General features: G+C 43.1%; 2 protein-coding genes across 5 annotated transcripts in view; both read left to right on the forward strand.

Annotated features, from left to right (window-relative positions):
• Window positions 1-4,368: 4,368 nt before the first annotated feature.
• Window positions 4,369-7,194, forward strand: Ss18l2 (SS18 like 2). Its single transcript, XM_006982904.4, has 3 exons — window positions 4,369-4,525; window positions 4,659-4,735; window positions 6,909-7,194. The coding sequence occupies exons 1-3, from the start codon at window positions 4,457-4,459 to the stop codon at window positions 6,994-6,996; spliced, it is 234 nt and encodes a 77-aa protein (XP_006982966.1). The 5' UTR covers window positions 4,369-4,456; the 3' UTR covers window positions 6,997-7,194.
• Window positions 7,195-13,648: 6,454 nt separating this feature from the next.
• Nktr (natural killer cell triggering receptor) overlaps window positions 13,649-25,327 on the forward strand; it is a 38,841-nt gene continuing 27,162 nt past the window's right edge. For 2 of the 4 annotated variants that reach the window (XM_076577407.1, XM_076577405.1), the window contains exons 1-6: window positions 13,651-13,803; window positions 13,941-14,024; window positions 20,554-20,628; window positions 21,319-21,426; window positions 22,359-22,403; window positions 24,148-24,235. In XM_076577407.1, the coding sequence (XP_076433522.1) occupies window positions 13,967-14,024; window positions 20,554-20,628; window positions 21,319-21,426; window positions 22,359-22,403; window positions 24,148-24,235 (374 nt within the window). In that variant the 5' untranslated portion in view covers window positions 13,651-13,803; window positions 13,941-13,966. Of the gene's footprint in view, window positions 13,804-13,940; window positions 14,025-20,553; window positions 20,629-21,318; window positions 21,427-22,358; window positions 22,404-22,708; window positions 22,737-24,147; window positions 24,236-25,327 lie in introns of those variants that run through there. The other 2 variants (XM_076577406.1, XM_016001464.3) reach the window with 2 other exon arrangements.

A 25,327-nucleotide genomic window follows, 5' to 3' on the forward strand; every position in this document is an offset into this window, starting at 1 on the left:
GCTCTCCTGCCTTTTGGTCTTAGAATGAGAATCAGTGACTCCCCACTTCCTGGTTCTCAGGACCTCAGCTTCTCACTAAGTTTCACTGTCAGCTTTACTGATACTTCATTTTTATTTTTTGAGAAGGGGCCTTATGTATGTCAGACTGACCTTGAACTCACTACATATCCGACTGTGACTCTGAACTTGATCCTCCTGCCTCCATTTCCTGTGTGCTGGGATTACAGAAGTGTGCCTCCACAACCAGTCTGTGTGGCCCTGGAGCTCTAACCCAGGGCTTCCTGCTTGCTAGACAAGAGCTCTGCCCACTGAGCCACATTCCCAGAGTCTGCTTTCCTGATTCTGAGGCCAAGTGCAAATCAGTGAGCCCCAGAAGTGCCCCCCCCCCCGGGTTCTCAGCCTCCATCACCACGTGAGCACATTCTCTTAGTAAATCCTCACATAGACAGAAACAGCCTCAGCAGTTCTGTCATTGTGGGGAAGCCTAGTACAGGTGCAAACACAGCAGCCGGATAGACAGGTTGCAGGTCGGTGGAGAGAGCTGAGCTGAGTGAAGACTTCTAAAAGGCATTTTCCTTGTGGGTGGAAATGGAAACTGGGCTTATGTAACCACAGACAAATTACAAAATGAACAGAGGAAGACTTGTGATAGTCTAAGATAGCCTCTGGGCATTGCTGGTATTCAAGTCCTGCCATAGTCCCTCCCACACTGAGTCAGGGCTGGTGTATAACGAGCCCCAGCAAGGCTGGGTCATAACATTCACAGAGAAAAACTGGTAGATAAAGGAGACCCTGTCCATTGTTTGCTCTGTCTAGAGAAACTTTGATGCTAGACCTATAAAATTCTGGATTTAGCCAGTGTAGTGGCTCACACCTGTATTATCTGTATTCAGGTGGCTGGTGCAGGAACATTGCCATGAATTTGAGGCTAGCCTGGGTGGAATAGTGAATTCTAGGCCAGCTTGACTACAGTTTAAGTCCCTATTAAAACAAAACAAAACAGTGGGGCTAGAGAATTGGCTCAGGAGTTTAGAGCACTTACTGCTCTTGCAGAGAACCTGGGGCTCCCGCTACCCAGTGTAGCAGCCTTCCTTTTGGGCCACCAACCAGCTCCCAAAACATGACACAGAGACTTATTATTAGTTATGAATGCTGGGCCTTGTCTTATATTTGTCCCACTGGCTCTTATAACTTATTTTAACCTGTTTCTCTTCATATACGTTTTGCCTTGGGGCTTTTTTTTTTTTTTTTTCCGAGACAGGGTTTCTCTGCATAGCTTTGCGCCTTTCCTGGAGCTCACTTGGTAGCCCAGGCTGGCCTCGAACTCGCAGAGATCCGCCTGGCTCTGCCTCCCAAGTGCTGGGATTAAAGGCGTGCGCCACCACCGCCCGGCTTGCCTTGGGGCTTTTTAACTTTCTTTCATTCTGTATGTCCTACTCTGTGTCTGTCTGGATGGAGGCTGCTTGGCTGGCTAGCCCTGGGCATCTCTCTCTTTCTCCATCATTCTCTCTCCTCTCCCTCTCTCGAGTCTAAATTCCTCCTCCTACTTATTCTCTCTGCCCACCAGCCTGCCCTATTTCTCTACTGCCTAGCTATTGGCCATTCAGCTTTTTATTAGACCAATCAGGTGCCTTAGGCAGGTAAGGTAAAACAGCAACACATCTTTACATAAATAAATGCAGCATAAACAAATGTAACACATCTTTACATTGTTAAACAAATGCAGCATAAACAAATGCAACACACCTTTATATAGTTCAAGTAATATTCCACAACACACAACCTTCTGTAACTCCAGTTCCAAAGGATTCAATACCCTTTCCTGACATTCACAGGCACCAGATAGGCATGCAGTGCACATACACATATACAGACAAAGCATTCATACACATAAATAAATAAGCACTTGGAAGGCAGCAAGTTCAGGACAGTTACTCTGTTACACAGAGAAACCTTGTCTGGAAAAATGAAAACAAAACAAAACAAGATAGAAACATCCAAGCTAGAGTGTGGCTCATGTGGGAAAGTGTGTGCCTAGCATTCATGAGTGAAGCCTTGGGCTCTACCCCCAGCACATGAACCCCTACAGTTCCAGCACTCTGGAGAGTCACGCTCACAATCATTCCTGGTGAGTTTGAAGCCAGCCCAGGCTATCTGAGACACTATCTTAAAATCAAAATCAAATAAACAAAATAAGATCTTTTCAAATGTGGATGGAGCCTTGGGACATTAGTATTTGAGACTTGAGTGATTTAGATAGAATGTTCCTTCACCTTCTGTCTGGTACACCTGGTGAGCCCCTGGCACTAGCGTAGAATGGAATGGGAAACGGGTAAGATGTGATACCTATAATCCCAGCCCTCATCTCCAGTCACTGACTGCTCACAACCACTGTCATCTTCAGAGGCTTTCCATTCCAAGCCTCTTCAGCTCTCCACCCCCACAATCTCTACATCTCCACAGACAACTTCCACAAGTAGTTATTTATAACTTTAGACATTTGATCTCTGTCCTCTCCTCTTCTGCCTCCCTCCCAAACTAGAAATTTCTAGTCCATGTCCCTCTACTTTGCCCTTTTCATTAATTCTTTTTTTCATTTTAACTTCCTTCCACATAAGTTGGGAGTCCCAGGGTGATCATATCTATCACACTGTTTCTGACACACTGACACCCTTGCACGGTCATCCTGTCCCACCTACTATCCATTCCTCCTGGGTTGTACGTTCTACCGCCACGTGGAGCTGTACTACACACATTGCCAACCTCAGCCAGGTCCTTTTTTTTTTTTCTTTCTTTTTTCAAGACAGGGTTTCTCTGTGTAGCTTTGGAGCCTGTCCTGGAACTCACTCTGTAGACCAGGCTGGCCTCAAACTTACAGAGATCCGCCTGCCTCTGCCTCCCGGGTACTGGGATTAAAGGGGTGCACCACCATGCCTGGCAGTCAATTCTTTTGTTTTGTTTTTTTTTTTCTTTTTATTTGGTGTGTATTGGTGTTTTGCCTGCACATTTGTCTGTGTGAGGAGATACCTGGAACTGGAGTTACAGACAGTTGTGAGCGGCCATGTGGGTGCTGGGAATTGAACCCAGGTCCTCTGGAAGAGCAGCCAGTGCTCTTAACTGCTGAGTCATCTCTCCAGCCCTCAGCCAGGTCCTTGATGTCATCCAGCAGATGCCAAATTCAGAGTTGAGCCCTATCATCTCTGTAATGTGCACATCTCCACGCTGAGACGTCTCCTGCCCTGGAGGGCTTGGCCTCCCTCAATGGCTGGGCCACTGTCCATCCCCTGCACTTGCCCCCCTCAACACCATCTCCTGCTAATGCCATTCCTCCACTGTCTAAAAAACAGAATTGTTAAAGGCAGAGTGGCATAAAGCAAGGTCTCCATCCTGTTCTTGATGGCTCTGCTTCTGCCCATCCTGTCTTCTGCAGAATCTCTGGGAGATTCCCGTGGGGAGAGAACCTGATGTCGGAACTTGAGAAGCAAGGAGCTCTGAGTCCTGACCCCACTCAGGCAGGTCACCCCAACTTCTCTCGTTGAAGCCTCATGCTGGGAAATGAGGTGGAAGCTGCTGGCTTACAAGCCTGAAAGGGGTTAGGGGAAACCTGTTCTAGGGCAGGGAAATGAAGCTCTAGGAAGTCCCTCAAGATCTCCCCCTTAAATGAAGTTCTAAAGCCATATTACCCAGGCTCAGAGTCTGGCGGTCATTTGACCAATAGGATTCAGGGGAATGCATCTATATTCTGATCTATAAAATGGAAAATACTCATACTTTTTAGGGTTGCAACAAGCAATTAGTACGATTTCTTTTTTGTTTGTTTGTTTGTTTCTCTGTGTAGCTAGTACGATTTCATAACAAATTTTTACTCATGTGCACGTGTATGTGGGTGCCCAGGCAGGCCAGAAGAGAGCTTTAGATCTCCTGGAGCTGAAGTTACCTACAGGTGGTTGTGAGCCACTTGACATAAATACTTGGAATCAAACTCTTGTCCTCTGTAAGAGTAGTTAAGTTTCTTAACCACTAGCTTCTGATATTCAATTTCTTATGGTCTGGAAAGAATCTAGGCATATTAAAGTATTTTCCAGGCTAACAGGAAATCTATAATCCGTGCTTTCTGGTTTGAGCTGGCTGGAGGCAACACCCACAGTTCTCACTGCTCTGGAACTAGTTTCTTCAGGAAGGTACAGGGAGCCGGGCTGCGGGAGAGGCGGGTCAGCCGGTGGCTGTCAATCCTCGCCAAGTCCGGCCCCCAGAGGAGCGTCACAGACTCCCAAGAGCTGGTTCGCGAGCTCGCGTGTCCGTCCAATCACAAGCCCCGCCTCGCCCCGCAGCGCTTCCAATGGTCGCCGATTCTCTTCGCCCCGCCTCCTCAGGGCGGGGACGGACGCCGCAGCGTAAGCTTCGCGTCAGTAGCACGCGACCGTGCTGCCCCGGCTCGGGATTCCGAACTTAAAGCATGTCGGTCATCTTCGCCCCTGACTGGCTTCGCGGCAAGGCCAAGGTCAACCAGGAGACCATCCAGCGGGTGAGCGTCCCGGTGCAGGAGTTTCCTGCAGCTTCCGGGCCGTGGTGGGGAGGGCCGGGGGCCGGGCCAGATCGGCGCCTGCTGGCGGCGTGGGGGCACCTGATGGTACCCTGCACTTTCGCCCTCCTTTCAGCTCCTGGAGGAGAATGACCAGCTGATCCGCTGTATCGTGGAGTATCAGAACAAGGGCCGAGCGAACGAGTGCGTCCAGTAAGTGCCACTGGGGACGTGCGGCAGTCTGGGTGATGGGTCGCGGATGAGAAAAGGGAGATACATGAGAAGTTACTTCGCCTGAGTGGCGCTGCATGCCTGTAATCCTAGCACTTGTCAGGCTGCAGCCGGAGGATGGCCACAAGTTTAAGGCCAGCTAAGATTACATAGCAAGACTTCTGTGCCCCCTGCCCTCTATAGGTTATTTACTTACTACTCAAGACCATATAGTTTATGGTAGAACTTATTCAGGGTTTCGCATAAGCCCTGTGAGCTGATGACAGCGAAGCATCTGAAAGCTAGGCTCAGATAAGAGCCACGGTCTCTTTATTTGTGGTTTTTACGTCCATTCCCAGTAAGTCAGGGCATTTGGTTAACTAGCAGTCAGTCTGTGAGAGAGACGCACAACCAACGAAGAGATATCCACCTTAAACCAAAGGTTAATCCTGGATAGAATTAATGTGCTCTCCATGGGATATCAGAATGAGAAGAAACAGAATTCGAGACCCTTTTCTAAATTTGGTCCAACAATTAGCCACCTACAATCCTTCTCCAAGTACCTCAATGGAATAGCAGAATCCATTCTGAGGTGTTTGTTTGACTCCAACATTTGGTGGTTTGATTTTTTACAGTTTATAGTTAACACTTTCTCGTTTTTTAGAAAATGCCTGCTGCACATTTTTCTTTAGTACATTGATTCTTTACTAATCTCCTATCCTGTTTTTTCACATTGTGAAGGTTGCACTTCCCAAGTCTGTTGATTCTTTCTGAATGGCAAGCAATTGAGAAGTGCTACCGTCGTATGCTTGCCTTGATCATAAGAAAGGCCTCCTCTCTCTCTCCAAGGTTTACCTGTGAATTTGCTCTATAAGCCAGGCTGGCTTTGAACTCAGAGACCCACCTGCCTCTGCCTCCCAAGTGTTGGGTGTACTATGGACTCAGTGTTTGATGTACTTGGGAATAAGAAGCACAAAAGATTCCAAATCTCTTGTGGAGCTGACATTCTAGAGTCCAGAATCCAGAGGGAGGGATGGAGAGTTGGCTCAGAGTTTAAGAGCACTTGTAGCTCTTTCAAAGGACCCAAGTTCAATTCCCAGTAATGGTGGCTCACAACCATCTGTAACTCCAGTTGCAGGGCATCTGATGCCCTGGGCACCAGGCATGATCCCCCATGTACCAGGCATGTATGTAGTGCCCATACATACATGCAGGCAAAACACTCATACACAGAATCCAGAGGGAACAAATATAATGAGATATATAATAATAAGTGCTTTGAATGGGATAAAGTTGGGGGGCGGGGTGTGATAGAGTACCTTGCCTGTCATGAACAGGAAATTCAGTGTTCAATTTCCAACCCCGCAGAAATCAAGTAGGGTAAGTTATGGTAGGGGGCAGAAATTCTCTAATAAGGCAGCATTGAGTGAAGCCTTGAGCCCCAGAGATAAGTAAGGCAGGATAAAGGTGCTGAATACCCTCAGGCCACATCAAGGAGGCCCTGTGTTCAGAACTTAACAAAGGGAAAGCCATAGGAGAACACAGAAGTAACTGGAGATCCCCCCCACATTAAGACCATGTAGGAATGAGATGCATCTTTAGAGGGGTTTAGAACAGTTACGACAGGATCTTGATTTAAATTGTGCTGTGACCATTCCAACTCTGGGGAATAAAGCAGGGCTTCATCATAAACTGTGGAGTGAGGAAACTACTATTGTAGTCCAAACAAAAAAGTCATGGTTGCTTGATCTAGAGGACATATGTGTGAGTGATAAGTGAGAATGGATGAGAGTCTAAGTTAAACAAGAAGGTTGGTGAAGCGAGGTGTGTTGATGCACTTGGGAAGGCAGAGGCAGGTGAATCAAAAAGTAAGAAAAAGGTTGGTGACCTGTGTCATTCAGTCGAGGGAACAGCATTCCACCACACTGGGCAGATTTTCTTCTAGTTTGCAAGGTGAGTAAAAACAAGCCTCTAATCTGGGCGGTAGTGGCTTACGCCTTTAATCCCAGCACTCGGGAGGCAGAGCCAGGAGGATCTCTCTGAGTTAGAGGCCAGCCTAGTCTACAGAGCGAGATCCAGGACAGGCACCAAAACCTGTCTCAAAAAACCAAACCAACCAAACAAAACCAAACCAACAAAAAAACCCAAGCCTCTAATTCTTGTTTTTCACTCATAGGTACCAGCACGTGTTGCATAGAAATCTCATTTATTTAGCTACCATCGCAGATGCCAACACAGGCAGCCTTACAAAGGCAGTGGAATAATCTTCTAGGAGGCTTTTGATGCAGAATGACAGAATGGAACCCATCTCCTGTGAAACAGAGACAGAATTGTTAGTAACTGAGCCACTTGGGTGAGAAGTCTGTGGCTCTTTCTAGACTGAGAAGAAAGTTGCTGCTAACTGTACTATATTCTAAGTGTAAATATTTTAGTAATAAAGCAGACCCCGCTGGAAAACTAAACTGAGGTATGTGACAGCAATACCATATCACCAGAATCAACAGTGCTTCTTAATTCTCTGATATCATGTAATAATAAATGATGTGTAATGAGTCTTTCTTTGACCCACCAGCCAGCTTTCAAATAACAACAGAAAGACTTATTATGAAAGGTTGGCCTTAGCCTAGGCTTGTTTTTTTTACTAGCTCTTATAACTTAAATTAACCTACTTCTATTAATCTATATTCTGTCACGTACTGCCCATCCTGCTTCTTCTGTGTCTCCTGGAGTCTCTTGGACAAGTAGATTCATCCGTTTCCTTCCTCTCTGCCCAGAAGTCCTGCCTGTACCTCCTCCCTAGCTATTGGCTGTTCAGCTCTCTATTGAACCAATCACAGCAATATATCCCACAACAATGATGTACACCTCTCTTCGGTATCCCAGAATGTCTCTTTGTAATCAACTAATGCCATCACACAGCCCTGTTCTCACCTTTCTTTCACCTCTTTTCTTCTCCTAGTTTATAAAAAATACCGAAGTTTCTTTTCAGGATGAGAGGGTGAAGCAAGTATCCCTGCTTAAGGCTGAATTACACATTACAGAGAATCAACCAAAGGGTGCATTCAGAGCTGAGAGGCAAAAAAGTTGAATAACCAGCACTAGGCACACCTGGGAAGTAGAGGCAGTGAGTCAAAGTTAGCCTGTGCCACATGAGACCCTGAAAAAGGAAAAATGTTTTTGTTAGCATATACAAAATAGGTTTAACAATATTTTCTTTCTTTCTTTTTTTTTCTTTTGTTTGTTTTGTTAGACAGGGTTTCAATCCGTAGCATTTGCTATCCTGGAACTCTTTCTGTAGACCAGGCTGTCCTTGAACTCAGATCCACCCACCTCTGCCTCTCAAGTGCTAGAATTAAAGGTGTGCGCCAGGGCATGGCTATGGATTTCTTTTTCTTTTTTTTTTTTTTTTTTTGGTTTTTCGAGACAGGGTTTCTCTGTGTAGCTTTGCGCCTTTCCTGGAACTGGCTGGCCTCAAACTCACAGAGATCCACCTGCCTCTGCCTCCAAGTGCTGGGATTAAAGGCCTGCACCACCACCGCCCGGCTCTTTTTCTTTTTGGTTTTTCAATACAGGGTTTCTCTGTGTAGTCCTGGCTGTCCTGGAATTCTTCTGTAGACCAGGCTGGCCTCAAACTCACAGAGAATAATGACATATTCATGCATATATAAAATGCATTTTGACCATATTCACTTCTATCACTCTTGACTCCTTCGTACTTAAAAGCTTGATATACAACATGGATGCAATTTAAAGGTATTTCACCTTTATGTTATGAAGCCAGCCATAAAGGATAGACACCAAATGTATCAGTTTGCTTTCTGTTGCTGTGATACAACACCGTGACAGAAAACAACTTATGGAGGAAAGAGTTTATTTGGCTTAAACATCCTGTCATAGCCCATCATGAAGGGGAGTGAGGGCAGAAATCTAGGGGCAGAAACTGAAGCAAAGGCCATGGGAGACTGGGGCCTATTGGCTCACTCTCTTACTGAAAAGACTGAAAATCTATTAGTTGCTCCGCCCAAGAGGCTGGCTATCTCAGCAATCCCCATCTTACCCTGGAGGCCTGGAAGGTCCCTGGAGAGTGTTGGAATCCCAAAGAAGCTGGTTTTCCTATCAACCAGTAAAGGACAGATGAACTTGGCAGTGACAGTGTGAGTGGCCAGAGTCTCCGTCCAGGTCCTTTTATCTGGAAAAAGAAAAGTGTGGCTCACAGTCAGGATGACTCTTCCTCTTTCAAATAATCCAATGAGAAGAATCCCTCACAGGGGTGCCCAGCGGCTTGGATTCTAGTTGGTTCCAGATGCAGTCAAGTTGATAACCAAAACAGACCTTCACAACATGATTCTACAAACAGGAAGTACTAATAGTCACTCAACTGACAAAGTGGAGGTATTGTGCAGAGTAGGGGTGAAGGGGAGAGGGAAATGAGTTTGTGAAGGGACATGGTTGCAGTTCTGCCAGATGAACCTTCTGAGTCAGTTGATGGTGATGGCTGTGCCATAAGGTGAATGTACTTCATACCACTGAACTGCACTTAAAAATGGTAACGATAATATAATGCAGGCTTTACAATTTTATAAAACAAATTTTATAAAAATGGCAGTGTGGCACTGATAATCATATATGGTCATAAAGCCAAGTAATTATGGGTTAAAAAAATAGTCTTAGCCATAAATAAAAACCAAAAGTATGTCCAGGCGGTGGTGGCACATGCCTTTAATCCCAGCACTCGAGAGGCAGAGTCAGGAGGATCTCTGTGAGTTCAAGGCCAGCCTGGTCTACAGAGCAAGATCGAGGATAGGCACCAAAACTACACAGAGAAACTCTGTGTCAAAAAAACAAGAAGCTAAACAAAAGTCTTCAACAAATGGCTATGGAACACAGGCAGGCCTCCAAGATTTCAACCCCATCCTATGTGACACAGGAAGACTGGATTGATTGATTATGTAATTTTGTATTGATTATTTGGAAATTTCACATAATGCACTCTGATCACATTCACTCCAGTCCTCCCAGGTCTGCCCCCGACCATTGTGACCTTCTCCAAAACAGCAGAAGAAGAAGAAAACAAGTTCTGTTTTGTGTTGCTCATATACTCACTGGGCAATGTCAAACTCCCAGTGGACACCCTGAGAGAAGACTGAGCCCTTCCCCCCCCACATCCCCACCCGAAGCCGTCAACCTTGAAGAGCTACACTTCAGCATCCTTATCACAATTTTTAATGGTTTTCTGAGGACTGGATTTAAACATAAAAGGAGAAACTTAAGTTCCCAGATGAAAACAGGAGGAAGTTTTCATGAACTTGAAGTTGATACATCGGTTTTCTCTTCCCTCCCCTTCTCCATCCTCTCCTCTCCCTCCTCCTTGCTTCCCTTCTCCCTTCCATGCTGTAGACGGAACCTAGAACCTCACACGCTCTAAGCAGGTCCTGCACCACTGAGCCACATCCCCAGCTTCCAGGGAAAGAAACAAAAACAACAAAAAGTTGGGTCGACTGGCCACCAAAATAAATACTTTGGCAGAAGAGACATCCTTCAGGGGCTAGCCCTGATAAATGTAGTTCTTACCCCTCATCAAGAAGGCTTCCCTTTGCAACAAGCAGAGACTGTTGCAGAAAACTACAACCAATCAAGATGTGGAGTCCAATCCCAACAGCTACATCTTCAAAACAACTCCCACATCTAATGCTTAGGGAATGTTTGCCCAAGAGGGAACAAAAAGACTGTAAGAGAGAGAGAATCTGGGAGTTTGTTGTGAGATTGTTCCCTAGTAATGTCAGAAGCTACACCCATAAATCTCACCAACAAGACTGCTCAAACATGAAGTAAACAAGGACAGAATAAGACCATCCTCAATGGTCTTATAATGAAAAGCCCGGAGCCAGATATTGGGGTAAATGCTGAAAGATCAGAGAGACAAAGGAACAAACTACTAGAGAAACTTACTATTACTGAATCCTCAGGCCAAAATGGAGACAAGATCCTATTTACACGAATCCTCGACTGCAAACCTGAGTCCTCAGCCAAAAAGATCTCAGCCGAAAGGCTCTAGTTCCTGTCTCCTCAGGCCTTGTATGCCTTTCTCCACCCAGCCATTTCACTTCCTTCCTGGTGCTGGATTAATGGCGTGTGTGCTTCCCAAATACTGGTAGCAAAGCCATGATATCCCAAGTGCTAGGATTAAAGGAGTGTCACTCCCAAGTATTAGGATTAAAGGTGTGTGCCACCACTGCCTGGCTCTGTTTCTCTTTTAGACTGAATCAATCTCATGTAGTCCAGGGTGGCTTTAAACCCACAGAGATCCAGACAGATCTCTGCCTCCGAGTACTAGGATTAAAGGTGTGTGCCACCACTGCCTAGTTTCCATGTTTAATCTAGTGGCTTGTTCTGTTCTCTGATCCTCAGGCAAGCTTTATTAGGGTACACAATATTTCACCACATTTCCCCTTTTTCATCTAAAATAATAAAAGGTTTAACTAATATAAGAAAAACTATATACAAAAGTACAATAACTATATATAATATATACAGTCAAGAACTATATTAACAATGTCCAGTCCTTAAACATTTGACACACTCAGAGAAAACACTCCATTATTTATTCTGTTTTGGTGAGTCCAAAATGTACCTAATTCACTTTCAATCCTGACTTGTATTACCAACCAAAAACTATCTTTTGATGTCTTTCAAACTTATACACTTTACACCTTTTTAGTGTGTTTTTATTTTTTTTTTCTGAATTTGTTAACAAGGAAATCTATAACGGTCCTGCTTGCCCAGCAGTCTGGACGAATCTCTCCCACCCCAGGTTCCACAGCTGCTTATAAAATAATCACTCAGAGGCTTATATTAATTGTAAACTGTATGGCCTATTATAGAAAAAGTTAGATCACTGAATCTACTCTGAAAAAAGAAGATATAGAAATGATAAAAGATAGACTTTTGAATCTACTCTAAAAAAAGAGTATATGGATGCGATAAAAAAGGGAGATTATTGAATCTACTTTTAAAAAGGAACTACTTGTTTTACACAGGATAAGTAATGAATTTTTTTTGTCTGAATCTGTCAAATGTTAATGGACTAGACATTGTTAATGTAATTTTGACTATATATATTGTATATACTTATTGGATATAGTTTTTCTTGTATTATAAGCTTTTTTTTAATTTTAGACAAAAAAGTTGGCGAGGTGAGGTTAGCTGTGGCTGGTTCTGTTTCTCTGATCTTTCAGCGTTCACCACAAAAAAAGAAAAGAAAAAAAGGAGGTTTCCAGTTTGAGGAAACAGGATCTACTGAGAAGTTGGCCAGGTGAGGTTGGCTGTGGTTTGTTCTGTTTCTCTGATCTTTCAGCGTTCACCCGAGTACCTGGCTGTGGTGGTATTGTGTTCCCCAAAATATTGTGTACCTTAATAAACTTATCTGGGGTCAGAGAACAGAAAAGCCACTAGTTAGGCAGTGATAGCACACACCTTTAATCCTAGCATTCCAGAGATAGAAATCCCTCTGGATCTCTGTGAGTTCAAGGCCACATTGGAAAAAGCCAAGCATGGTGACACACGCCTTTAATCCCAGAGAGTGGTGGTAAAAAGCAGAAAGATATATAAGGGGTGAGGACCAGAAACTAGAGGCTTTTGGCTGGTTAAGCTTCAGGCTTTCCAGCAGCAGTTCAGCTGAGAGCCATTGGGATGAGGACACAGAAGCTTCCAGTCTGAGGAAACAAGACCAGCTGAGAAGTTGACCAGATGAGGTTAGCTGTGGCTTGTTCTGTCTCTCTGATCTACCAGCATGGACCCCAATAACTCGCCTCGAGTTTGATTTTATTAATAAGAACTTTTAAGATTCCTGCTGTACCTGGCTCTGGGTTTGTTTTTATTAATAAGGTCTTTTAAGAGTCGTGCTACAGCCTGTGGCTTCAGCTTCTTGCTAGCTAGCTCTTTCATCTTAAATTAATCCGTTTCTATAAAACCATATGCTGCCACGTGGCTGGTCCGGGTCTGCTAACATCTTGTTGCTCCGCCCCCGCCCCTCTGACCTCAGTCTTCTAGACATCCACCTTTGTCTGCAGAGTGTTTTGTCTGCATGTATGTCTGTGCATCATGTGCGTGCCCGTGTCCACGGATGTCAGAACAGATGGGACCTGGAGCTGGGGTTACAGATGGCTGTATACCACCTTGTGGGTGTTGGGATTGAACCCACTTCTGCTGCAACCGGTGCTGCGCCGCCATCGCTACAGCCACCTGGCTTCATTTCTTCAAATTCGTGCATATTTGTTACGTAGCTCAGGATGACTTTGAACTTCACTTTCGAGGTGTGCCACACCATGGTTTGTGTTTTGCTTGGGACTTTGGTGTTGCTTTTTGTTTGGTTTCTTTTTCTTTTCTTTTCTTTTTTTTTTTGAGAAAGTCTCAGTAATCCAGGGTGGCCTCAAGCTGGCGGCCAGCCTCTTGTCTCAGCCTGGCAGGTACAAGTGAGGCACATCCGGTTCCCGTGCCTTTTTTTTTTTTTTTTTTTTTTTGGTTTTTCGGGACAGGGTTTCTCTGTGTAGCCCTAGCTACCCTGGAACTCACTTGGTAGCCCAGGCTGGCCTCGAACACACAGAGATCCGCCTGCCTCTGCCTCCTGAGTGCTGAGATAAAAGGCGTGCGCCACCACGCCCGGCACCCAAGAGTCTTTTAACTCGGCACAAGCAGCGTAAGGAAATTTATGGAAACTCGTATCAACCCCGAGAAGGAGAACAAGCCAAAAGGCCACGTCGGCTCCGGAAACCTCGGCTTCACTAGCGCGTTCATTCACAGGTCAGACAACCAGGAAGTCTCGCGATGCCGCCAGCCGTGGTTGACAGCTCGCACCGGGCTGCGGACTTGGGATTGGACCGCTGATTCTGAGGGGCGGGGCACAAGGGCCGTCCCTCGGCGCGATTCGACTCTCGCGACATTTCCTTCCAGTCTCGCGAGCCTTGGCGTGGCACTGGGCTGCTGGCCCGGGCCGGGAGGAGGTGGCCTTCCGTTGGTGACGTTGGGCTCGCCGGCAGGGCGTTCTCCTGCGCTGACCGGAGCTGTGCGGCCAGGTGAGGAGCTCCACGGGAGTGCGGGAGCCCGCGGCCGGGGCGGGCGGCGGGCGGCTTCCTGGCGGCCGCGCCCCGGGCTCCGGCCCCGCCCCGCCCCCCGGCTCGCCCGCCCTCAGCGCCCTCCTCCCTGTCCGCAGCTCCCGCCGCCGCCGCCGCGCTCGCGATGGGCGCCCAGGACCGGCCGCAGTGCCACTTCGACATCGAGATCAACCGGGAACCGGGTGAGCCGGGGCCTCCCCGGGCGGTGGAGCGCGCCGCGGGCCGGGCGTGGGGAGGAGCGGGCGGGCCGCCCAGCGGAGCGCGCTCCTGCGCGTCCAGCCTGGCTCGTCACGAGCTGGTCAACTGCCTTCCCGTCTCCCTCGCGGACCGCTGGGGAAAGCGCTCAGGCGACGGAAGGGCTTGTGTGCGTTCCCGAACCCCGGGACCGCGCCGTGGATACGCCGCCGCTGTGTTGTGTTGTCTTAGGAATTCCAGTGTGCAGCCATTCGTTAATGCACAGACACACACAGGGAGACTTACACATACAGGCGTGCACATGTACACACATGCACACATAGAGCATAAACATACATACACATGTATAAACATACATTTGTTTTCCTGAAATAGTTGTTTCAGGCGCAGAAGTCCTTGTTTTGTTTTGTATTTCGAGACAAGGTTTCTCTGTATGGCCTTGGCTGTCCTGGAGCTCCTTCCATAGACCAGGCTGGCCTCGAAGCTGCCTCCCAAGCACTGGCATTAAGACGTGTGGCACCATGCCGGCTAGGCTCAAGAGTTGTAAACTGCAGGAATTTTAACACATTTTATGTTGCGGATGTCTTAGGAGAGCTTGTCCTGGGCTCTGAAGGTACAGCAGTGACCAAAACAGCTGCCGCTTTTATGTTTACATCCTGTTGGAAGACCACAGGCAGTTAACAAAGGGTTAAAAACACATTCCTTCCAGTGCTGTTCAGTGAGGTGGTGAGAAGAGGCCGGCCATGGTGTGAAGACAGTTAAGTAGATGAGAAGCTGGACCCCGTGGGTGTATTTGAGAACCGCCTGACGTGGACAGCAGTTTCCGAGGGAGGCAAAGGGCCCAGTGTGGCTGGAGTGGAGGGAAGGGAGTAAGGAGAACCCTGACTCCGTGATAGAGGAAGACAGCAAAGCGTTCCGAACAAAGGAACCAAGTGATCTTAAACATTTTGTCTCTCCCATTTAACATTTCAACCCTTAACTGTTTCTGCAGTACATTCAGCATTTACCAAACTTATTGTGGAGATTTTTTTCACAGACCTTTGCAAACCTAAGGTGTGAGCATACTCAGAAAGCAATAATTAGTTACTTAGAAACGTAACTCGTAACTCGGAAGTAGAGCATTTTCCTAGAATGACCAAGGACCTGGCTTTGATCCCCAGCACCACAGATACGGATCTTGAAAGGAAAATACTTAATGTGGCTGCACAATCTTTGCTTAATGTCTATTTTTTTTTTTTAGGGCATCTTCTGTTTTTAAGGTTTTTTTTTTTGTTGTTGTTGTTGTTTTGTTTTGTTTTGTGCAGTTCTGGCTGTTCTGGTTTCTCTCTCTAGACCAGGCTGGCCTTGAACTCAAAGAGATCTGACTGCCTCTGCTGGGATTAAAGGCATGTGCCACCACTGCCCAGCTTGTTTTTAACCCTTAAAAACTAGTAAAACTCCTGTTATCTGGAGCATGGATTAACTACTGAGCAAAGATGAAGTAAGAATCATACAGGAATATAGTTGAGTGGGAGAGTGCTCGCCTATCATATGTAAGCTCCAAGTTCAACTCTCAGCATCACAGATACAGTATCTGATTTACTTTAACAAGCAGAGGTGGTACAGAAATCAAGATACACTGCTAAGAGTAGAATACAACGTAGTGTGTATTTTCAGTTACCATCAGTACAAATGCAAAACAGGTTAACTTTTGAATTATAAAACTATGGAATGAATGCAAATACTGATTTAAAGGGGGGAAAACTTTACATTATATAGTAGTTTTTCTGTATGAATTCAGTGAATTGTTCCTATTGGAAATAATTCTGACTGTTCTTTTGTTGTTATTAAGGCTCTTAATGAATATTTTAATTTCTTTGATAGAGGAATATTCATCTACATGTCTCTTACCTTTTGATGTAGTGGTGGTTTGTAGCTTTTAAGAAACTGACGCGTTTATCTAATTTGTCAGATTTGTGTGCATAGGCATTAGTTGCCATAGTCTGAAGTCATAGCTCATCTTTCCCTCCTGATTGAAAATGTGTTGTTTACCTCTCTAATGGCAGCATGAACCTGGGAGAGTGGAGCCTAAAAATGAGGCGGACAAAAGTCTCATGCTATGGCCAATTTTATTCAAAGCATCACACAGTTTATACTCTGCGGGTTAAGAAGAGTCACCTGATTAATCACAATCACAAGCTGCTCATGGCAAAAACATGTTTTTCCATAAAGGCATAGAAACAAATAATAGCCAGTTGTAGTCAGTAATCTAAAGTGAACTCACTCCTGTCTGTCACACCTGGGAAGGTCATGAAAACACATCTAAGAACAATTCCCTGTTTTTGAAGAAACCGAGGCCACAAGACTCTTGTTTCCTTGGAGTTTTCTCATAAGCACTTTGACTTGCTGAAACTTCTCAACAGTTCCTCCTTAAGATTTCTTAGGAATTTGGCCTAGACTGGAAGTTTGTAAATTTAAGGTCCTCTTGAGCTAGAAATTAAGTTTGAACCTTGAGGCCAGCCTGACAACTTAATGGAGACTGTCTCATAGGGTATAAAGAGTACAGGGGCCTAGTGGCCAGTCCTGAAGGCTAATGAATGAAGTTTTTTATTGTTTTCAGTGTGTGTGTGTGTGTGTGTGTGTGTGTGTGTGTGTGTGTACACGTATGTGTGTATGGGTTTGCATCTGGCATTTTACATGGGCTCTGGGAGTTCAAGCTTAGATCTTCACACTTGTGATACAGATGCTTTGTCTGTTGAGCCATCACCGCAGCCTCGCCGTAGGAGAGTGGCTCTCAACCTTCCTAAGGCTGCAGCCCTTTAATACAGTTCCTCATGTTGTGTGACCCCCAAATAGAACATTATTTCGTTGCTACTTCCTAACTGTAATTTTGCTGCTGTTGTGAATTGTAGTGCAAATACCTGATAGGCGACCTCCAAAGGGGTTGATTGTGACCCATAGGTTGAAAATCACTGCTCTAGGATACTTTAAAAAATTTTTCTGCAGATAGCAGTTTGCTTTGTTTTTATTTATATTTTATGTGTATGGGTGTTTTGCCTGCCTGCCTGTATTTCTGTATGCATCTTTAATCCCAGCACGTTGGAGGCCAGAAAGGGCATAAGATCCCTTGGAACTGGAGTTACTGTGAGCTACCAGGTGGGTCTTCTGTAAGAGCAGCCAGTATTCTCAACTGCTGAGCCATCTCTAGTTGATATGGCAGTGTTTTTATTTAACCTTGCACCAAACTAAAGTCATAGCAGCTTTATTTTTTGTCTATTCTCCAATCCTAATGTGCTATAGAGAACACAAAGACTTGCTGCTAACCCTTGCCTCCTGAGATTAAGTCCAGTAGAAAATGTTCTACATCAGGTTAGGTTATGATAGTTAGGCCTACATCTCTGAATGTTAGACTTCATATTTTCAAATTTATTGTGCTACTAGGAGATAAATAACTTAGTCACCTGTAAAGGAGAAACCTTGACCAGCTTTCATTTTAAAGTGGTGGTTCTCAACCTGTGGGTGGCGACACCTTTGGGATCAAACAACCCTTTCACACAGGGGTCTCCTAATACCATCAGAAAGCACAGATATTTACATTATGACTCATAATAGTAGCAAAATTACAGTTGTGAAGTAGCAACAAAATAATTTTATGGCTGAGGGTCACCACAGCATGAGGAACTATATTAAAGGGTCATTTAGGAAGATTGAGAGCCACTGATTTAAAGCCTTGTTAGTTTTAGGGCGAAGACGAAAAAGAAAAACAAAAACAAAAACAAAAAAAAATCCACTTGATTTAGATGTTTCTATGATCTTAAGAAAGCCTAGGTTGAAGCCATTGTAGTGGCACACACCTTTAAAACCAGCACTTGAGGCCAGCCTGGTCTACAGAGGGAGTTCCAGGACAGCCAGGGATACACAGAGAAACTGTTGCTCTGGCTGTCATAGAACTTACTTATGTAGACCATCAAACTGGCCTCCAACTCACAGAGATCTACCTGTCTCTGCCTCCTGAGTGAGGCAGAGAGAGGTAGACACTGGAATCTCCTAGATTTGGAGTTTAGGTGGTTGTGAACCTCCTGGTGTGGGTACTGGAAGTTGAACCCAGGTCTTCTTTTAGACAGGATCTCTCTATAGTTTTATGTTGTGTTTTGTTTTCAGGATAGAGTTTCTCCATGTAACAGCTCTGGATGGCCTGGAACTTGGTTTGTAGACTAGGCTGGCCTCAAAACTCACTGGGATCTCTCCTGCCTAGAGTGCTGGGATTAAAGACCCTTGCCACCACACCCTATTGGTTTTTGTTTGTTTATTTTATCTTACAGGCAAACATTGTACAATGATTTCAAAGATCTAAGTATGTTCTGAGTTGCAGAGCTTGTATCTTTTTCTTCAAGAATCAGCTAAAGTTTTGAAATTGTTTTAAACTTTGACTTTGTCAGAGTTTAGTCTTAGAGTGTTGACACAGGGAAGTTTCCTCACATGATAGATGGTCAATAATGATCCCTCTGGTTGTCCTGTGGGGGCCCACAGAGGCTCCCTAGTGAGGTCTTACTCAAGGTCTGCAAGTCTGAGCTTGCTTTGCCCAGCAGAGATACATAATGGGATGATTTGGCCAATGACGTGGTTACCAGGTATTTTGAAGGAGCTACACTTGTTGGTACTTTATACCTCAACCTTGAAAGGGGGAGGTCTTTTGCCCCTCCCCTTGCGGATATAGAAAAAGCCCATCATGAATAAAGTCCAGGTGACTGGGTATTGACCCAGGGTCCTCCTGAAGCTATCCTATGTCTGTCTTTCTCATTGTCTCCGTCTGTATTTCTGTCTAATACTTCCTCATTCCTCGCTCCTCCCCAAGAACCCTTCTACATGTTGGAGCTGGCCTCTGACATTGTCCATGACAGGTATCTGAGGTGCAGTAAAGGACAGATTGGGATAGCTAGAAATATATTAAAACTGTTAATAAAAACAGTAGGACTCAGTTTGTGTCTATTCTAAACATGACATATTTGATGTACAGTTCATTTTGATTTATACTGCTTCTTTAAATAAAATGTCCATAAGGGAAAAGACTTTGTAGAATGAGGGAGGATATGGAATTAGGAGAGAATTATGAACTAAAACTCCATTTCTTGGGGGCCAGAGAGATGGTTCAGCCGGAAAAGGTACTTGCTGCTAAATCTGATCCTCTGAATTTGATCCCTGGAACCTACACAGTGGAAGGAGAAAACTCATTCTTGCAAGTTGTCCTCTGACCTCAACACATGCTCTGTAATACATGCATACCATTCCCCCCAATAAATAAAAGGATATGTAGTAAACTTGAAAAATATTTTTACTGAGACTCTTTGAACAGGTCTATATAGTCAGAACTGGTTTCTTATTTGTTTTTGTTTTTCAAGACAGGAGGGTTTCTCTGTGTAGCCCTACCTGTCCTAGCATTCATTCTGTAGACCAGGCTGTCCTTGAACTCAGAGATCCACCTGTCTCTGCCTCCTGAGTGCTGGGATTAAAGGCGTGCAATACCACTTCATGATTCAGAACTATTTTTTATGATAATACTAAAACAGGATTTGCACTTTTCAGGAAGATCTCACTTCACTGACCTGAGGGCTAATGGAATATGTGCTTGGATATTGTATCTTAAAGGAATGTCTGAGTTTTGATTTATATATGCTGATTAACAAGTATAACCCATTAACAACATCTTAGTAATTTTAAACAGCTCAAAAGAATATGGAGCTGGGTGTTAGTGGTGCACACCTTTAATCCCTGCACTTGGGAGGCAGAGGCAGGTGGATCTCTGTGAGTTCGAGGCCAGTCTACAAAGGGAGTTCCAGGATAGCCAGGACTGTTACACAGAGAAGCCCTGTCTCAAAAAACCAAAAAAAAAAAAAAAAAAAAAAAAAAAGAATATGGAGACCAGAATTTGTGAACAGTTTTTAGGGCATAGTGTGTTTCTTTTTATTGTTGTTTATTGTAGACAGCATTGGTTCTTCTGAGCAACCTTTTCTCCCCTGGCTCTCAGGGAGTGGAACATGAGCATTGAGTGTGGGTACAGTTTAGGTGATTGGCTCCAAACAGCTGAGGGAAGAAAGCTCCAAAGACAGCATGGAAGAACTTTCCTTCTAACTGTGCTGAGCAAAATAGACTGTTATGGAGGGAGGTACTAATGTACTGACAGGGCCTAGTGGGTCACACAGCTTAGTTAAGAACACTTGGAGCTGGGAGTGTGTGCAGCTCAACACGAGAGTGCTTGCTGTGCGTGTGTGAGGCCCTGGGCTTGGTCTTTAGCCTAGCAAACCAAAGTCATACTTTTTAAGAGGGTTCTTAGTTCTGTACTAAAGGATTCGAATATACAAGAAGGCTCTGTTAAAAAAATACTTTAAATCGTACAATTTTTGTGCTAGAGAACTCACTGTGTTAGATCTCTAAAAAACAAAGAAGAAACTTACTATTACTAGGGTACCTCCCAGTTCTTACATGAATATTTGTATTAACTTGTTCACTGTTCTTTTTCCCTCATATATTTTGTTTCAGTTGGTCGAATTATGTTTCAGCTCTTCTCAGACATATGTCCAAAAACATGCAAAAACTTCCTATGCCTATGCTCAGGTCAGTGAAGTTTTTAACCTGTTTTCAGTAAGAATGCCTGGCTACTTGTATCTGTATCTGCTTTAAGGCAGGGGAACTTTCATAAAAACGTAATTGTCTGTGAAGTAAGTTTTATAGCTAAAATGTTAATCATTACTTCATATGAAATGAAGTAATTGAGAGGACAGGAGGAAAAATAAATCATCTTTAAAACGATAAGATTCTATTTCATGTGGTGCAATTTTTATGTATTGGTTTGTCAAATAGGACATCTTCAAAATTAATTTTATCTTGGAAAATTTTTACCTAAATTTCAATTTTTTAAATTATAAAATGTGTTGTTTTCTATTATGTATCATTGTACATACCCTAGCCAAGCAGGAAAAAAAAAATGTTAAACATTAGAAATAGCAAACTTCATTTTTAAAACCTTTATTTGAACACAAAGAGACACAATGTTTGAACTAATTTATTTTATTCATCTCCATTCTTACCTCCTGTAGCACATAGAATTGTTTCTGGATCAGTTTAATACATGAACTGCTTTGTGTTACTTATTTTAGTTTGTATGTTATGTATGTGTGCTACATACATTGTGTCTTACATCTCTCACAGTATCAGCACATGGGAGGGATTTGACTGCAGATTAGCTTGTTGGTTATTCCCATAGAATGATGGTTTGTAGCTAAACTTCTTTTTTTTTCCCCCCAGGGGAGAAAGGCCTTGGGAAAACAACTGGGAAGAAGTTATGTTACAAAGGTTCTACATTCCACCGTGTGGTTAAAAACTTTATGATTCAGGGTGGGGACTTCAGTGAAGGTAGAGCTAAAAGTTATATTCCTAATAAATCCATCTGTCACTTTTTAAAGATTCTCATTATTTTTTTAATGGTGAATATCGTGTCACAGAATGATGTGAATAATGTGTCCTCAGTGCATCATTGTTGGATGAACAGATGCTACAGATCGAGAATTTGTGAAAAAGTTAAAAAAAAATGATGTTGTATTGTATGTAGTTTATTTTATTGACATTATAACTATCTCATAGATTACCTTCCAGTGAATACCACAGTATTGTCCAATTACAGCTATTCTAGAAATTAGTGTGACTTAGTGTGACTACTTCTGGAAATAAATGGGTCATAGAGATCATTTTTCTGATAGTACTTAGCATGATATTTTAAAGATTAAATTAATTGAATGCACCTAGAATCATAGGTTTTTTTTGGTAGCAGGTAAAAGGTTCAAGATTTCCTTCAAGATATTGAGGCCATCAAAAATAATTTATTGGGCTGGGAAGGTAGCTGAATGGTAGAGCATTTGCTTGGTATGTACCAGGCCCTGGTTTCAATCTGAAGTACTGATGATGATGATGGTGATGATAATTGTAATAGAGGTGGATGTGGTGGCGTACACCTAAAATCCCAACACTTGGGAGGTACAGGCTAGGGATTTTGAGTTTAAGGTCACACTGACCTACACTAGTGAGGCCGTGTTTTAAATCTAAAGCAAATGGAGCTGGCAAGGTACTCAGCAGGTAAAGGTACCTGTGATTAAGCCTGATGACCTGAGTTCAATCCCTGGGACTCACATGGTGGAAGGAGAGAACTGACTCTTGCAGCTTGTCCTCTGACCTCCACATTTACACTGTTGCACACATACACATGTGTGCATACACTAGTAGATGTTTGAAAGATACTAATTTTCATGTGTTGAATATTTCAAATTTTCATTATGGCTCATTGTTTTCAGGTAATGGAAAAGGTGGAGAATCAATTTATGGTGGATACTTTAAAGGTAAGGCCTGGTATTTTGTGTTTTTTTGTTTCAGTTCTGATATAAAGCAAGTTTGGTCGCATACTTTAATGAGAAGAGGTTTACTTGTAGTTCACGTTTTGCATGAAACTAATGCTGCATGAAAATACTTTATTTGCATGAGTTTGGGGATAAATTATATTGTAATATATAACTTTTAATTGACAAGATTAATTAAGGCTAACTTTAAGGTTAAACATGACTTTCAGCATGGAGGTTAGGCAACTATATACATGAAAACTCCTATCTTCCTGCCTAAAACTGTCAACATATTCTTTTGTTTATAGAGAATGTGGTCTTTTGCAAAATGAAAAGGTAAGAGAACGAAGCTCAGTAACACAAACTCCACTCTGCTCCCTTGTGCCCTCCTAATAAATCCACGGACAGTCTGGTCAGGTGGTGGCTGGATGTCTGTATTGTTTGAAGACTTGGAAAATCTATGTGATTTCATACATGCATCTGTGCCTTTGTTTCTTTACAATTGGTTATTCGTTCTACATCAGGGAAAAAAAGAATCTAGTTGTGGTTCCCCCCCGCCACAAACCAAGCAATTTCTTTGAATAAAAGTTGGTATTTTTTTCCTTTCAAAAAGGTTTGTATGTTTTCTTTTGTGTACTAGAACTTTACGGTTGTATTTTATTCCTACAGTAGTAACATTTCATAAGTCTAACTATTGCACTTCCCCAAAAAGCCTTAGAAAAGTCAGTTGCAGGGATTTACAGTGGGCTCCAGCATTGCTGGACTTTGACGCTATCAAAGCTTCAGTGTGGAATGGTCTTTTATATTTCCTTTGGGGAAAATGGATCACTACTCTTTTTTCAGAAGCCTGTCCCCAAGGTAATCATTTTTTTACAGTTTTATGTTTCTGTTTGTTCTAAAGAAAAATTTGTTTGTATGAATGTAAAAGGAAATTTGTTTTAAAGATGTTTCTTCCAAATACTTACCAGGCCTGACCCTGCTTAATTTCTGATATTAGAGGAGATCAGGCACATCCAGAGTGATATGGCTGTCCAGTTTTAAAGATAGTCTACTGAATTAAAGCCATCTCTAAATGATGGTGATGGCAGATTTTTTTTCCCCCTTTCTAGCTTGTTCTAATGGCATGTAGCAACTTACACTTAATGTTGTGGGCCGCTTTAATGTGGCTATTCTCTGTGGCAGATGCTTTTGTATCTTAAGATTGTATTTTGCCTTTTAAAATGTTAGTTTCACACAACTTTCTTCCATAGGTAATTTTGTGATCCTTTTGATACTTAATTTGATATTTTCCTAAAACTTAATATATATAATATTTTTGTTTTCATAGACCAGCTTGACTTCAGTAGAATAATAAATTTACCTTACAAATGCTAAGCATTTAAGATTAGGCTTATTAAACTCACCTACGTATAGTTCATGTGTCAGGCTAATTGGAAACTTCTGGCTGGTCTCCCTGAGAGTCGGTGGCTTATGTCATTAGCCGAGTGGGCACTGCTGGAAGTGACTGTTCTAAGGCTGTTTGCACAGTGTTCAGTTCCTGTTCTTTCCTCAAGGCTTTCATTAGTATCTTTTCGGCCTTTTTGTGCTTTCGTTACTTGATTAGTTAATTTTTTTTTTTCTAAATATTGCCAAATATCTTACCTACCAGAAGAGGAATTTCATCCTTTGCTTTCAATTTAGTACTTGAACATGACTTTAAAAGCTGCTTATAATTGGAGACTAACAAATTTGTGTTTTCTTCAAACAGATGAAAACTTTATTCTCAAACATGACAGAGCGTTCCTTTTGTCAATGGCAAACCGAGGGAAACATACCAATGGTTCCCAGTTTTTCATGTGAGTAGGCATAATGCAGAGATGAGCTTTTCCTACAGAGAAGCGCTGTTCATGAGAAAGATGGGATAGCTAACCTCATTTTACTGCTCAAACACTTGACAGCTTTGGTTTGACTCTGTGTTTCTGATGTTATGTAGTAACTGTAATCTCTAATGGCTTCTTCAGCGCTCAGCACATATCCTGGATTTGAAGAATGGAACTGAAAAATATAACCTGAAGGCACATACTGTTTCCAGAATATGCTGCCATCATGAGGAAGGAATTTGTAGCCTTTTCCTCATTTGAAGGCTTAGTTTAGAAACCTAGATTGGAATAGGAACTCATGATGAACATGCAAAAATTGTTCATGATATAGCCTAGCGGGATGTGGCGGTGCACGCCTTTAATCCTAGCACTTGGGAGGCAGAGGCAGGCCGGTCTCTGAGTTTGAGACCATCCTGGTCTACAGAGTGAGTTCCAGGACAGCTAGAGCTATAGAGCTACATAGTGAGACCCTGTCTTAAAAAAAAAAAAAAAAAAAAGAAAAGAAAGAAAAGAAAAATTGTCTATGATGGACCCCTAGTCATAAAATGGTTTGGGTTAAATCATCATGTGAGGTTTTGTTTTTGTTTTCTCTCTTACTGTGAGCTTGTTTTGAGAGAGGTAACAGTATTTTCTAAAAGGAGGTATAGGAACATTATTAACTCAACATTGGCTGTCGTTTTCCCAAAACTTGTAAATATTACTCAACAAACTTTAAAGTACTAAATTTTCTTTTCAAAAAGCCAAATAACTTTTGGGCTGGCTCTGTGGTTCAGTGTTGGTAGAGCACTTGACACATAAGCCCAGCAACCCGAGTTTGATCCCCAGAACCCACATAAAGGTAGAAGGAGAAAATCAACTCTGCAAAGTTGTCTTCTAATCTCCACATGTGTGCCTACATACACATACAGATGTCATACACAGTAATAATGGTTTTTTTCTTGTTTGTATATGCATGCACAACCAAAGACTAGATTCTCATGTAAAAATTCTAAGTAAAACCTTTGGCATACTTTTAATTACATTCTTATCTAAACCTATTTTTTTATTATCTCATCATATGAAAGGTAA

Source organism: Peromyscus maniculatus, chromosome 7 (genome assembly GCF_049852395.1).
Source record: "Peromyscus maniculatus bairdii isolate BWxNUB_F1_BW_parent chromosome 7, HU_Pman_BW_mat_3.1, whole genome shotgun sequence".
Lineage (NCBI taxonomy): Eukaryota > Metazoa > Chordata > Mammalia > Rodentia > Cricetidae > Peromyscus > Peromyscus maniculatus.

Bases quoted from the DNA above. Each gene is read 5' to 3' on its own strand.
- Ss18l2 (XM_006982904.4), top strand. From the start codon at position 4,457: ATGTCGGTCATCTTCGCCCCTGACTGGCTTCGCGGCAAGGCCAAGGTC. The intron at 4,526-4,658 runs GTGAGCGTCCCG...CCCTCCTTTCAG, and splicing joins ACCAGGAGACCATCCAGCGG to CTCCTGGAGGAGAATGACCA. The intron at 4,736-6,908 runs GTAAGTGCCACT...TTTCACTCATAG, and splicing joins CGAGCGAACGAGTGCGTCCA to GTACCAGCACGTGTTGCATA.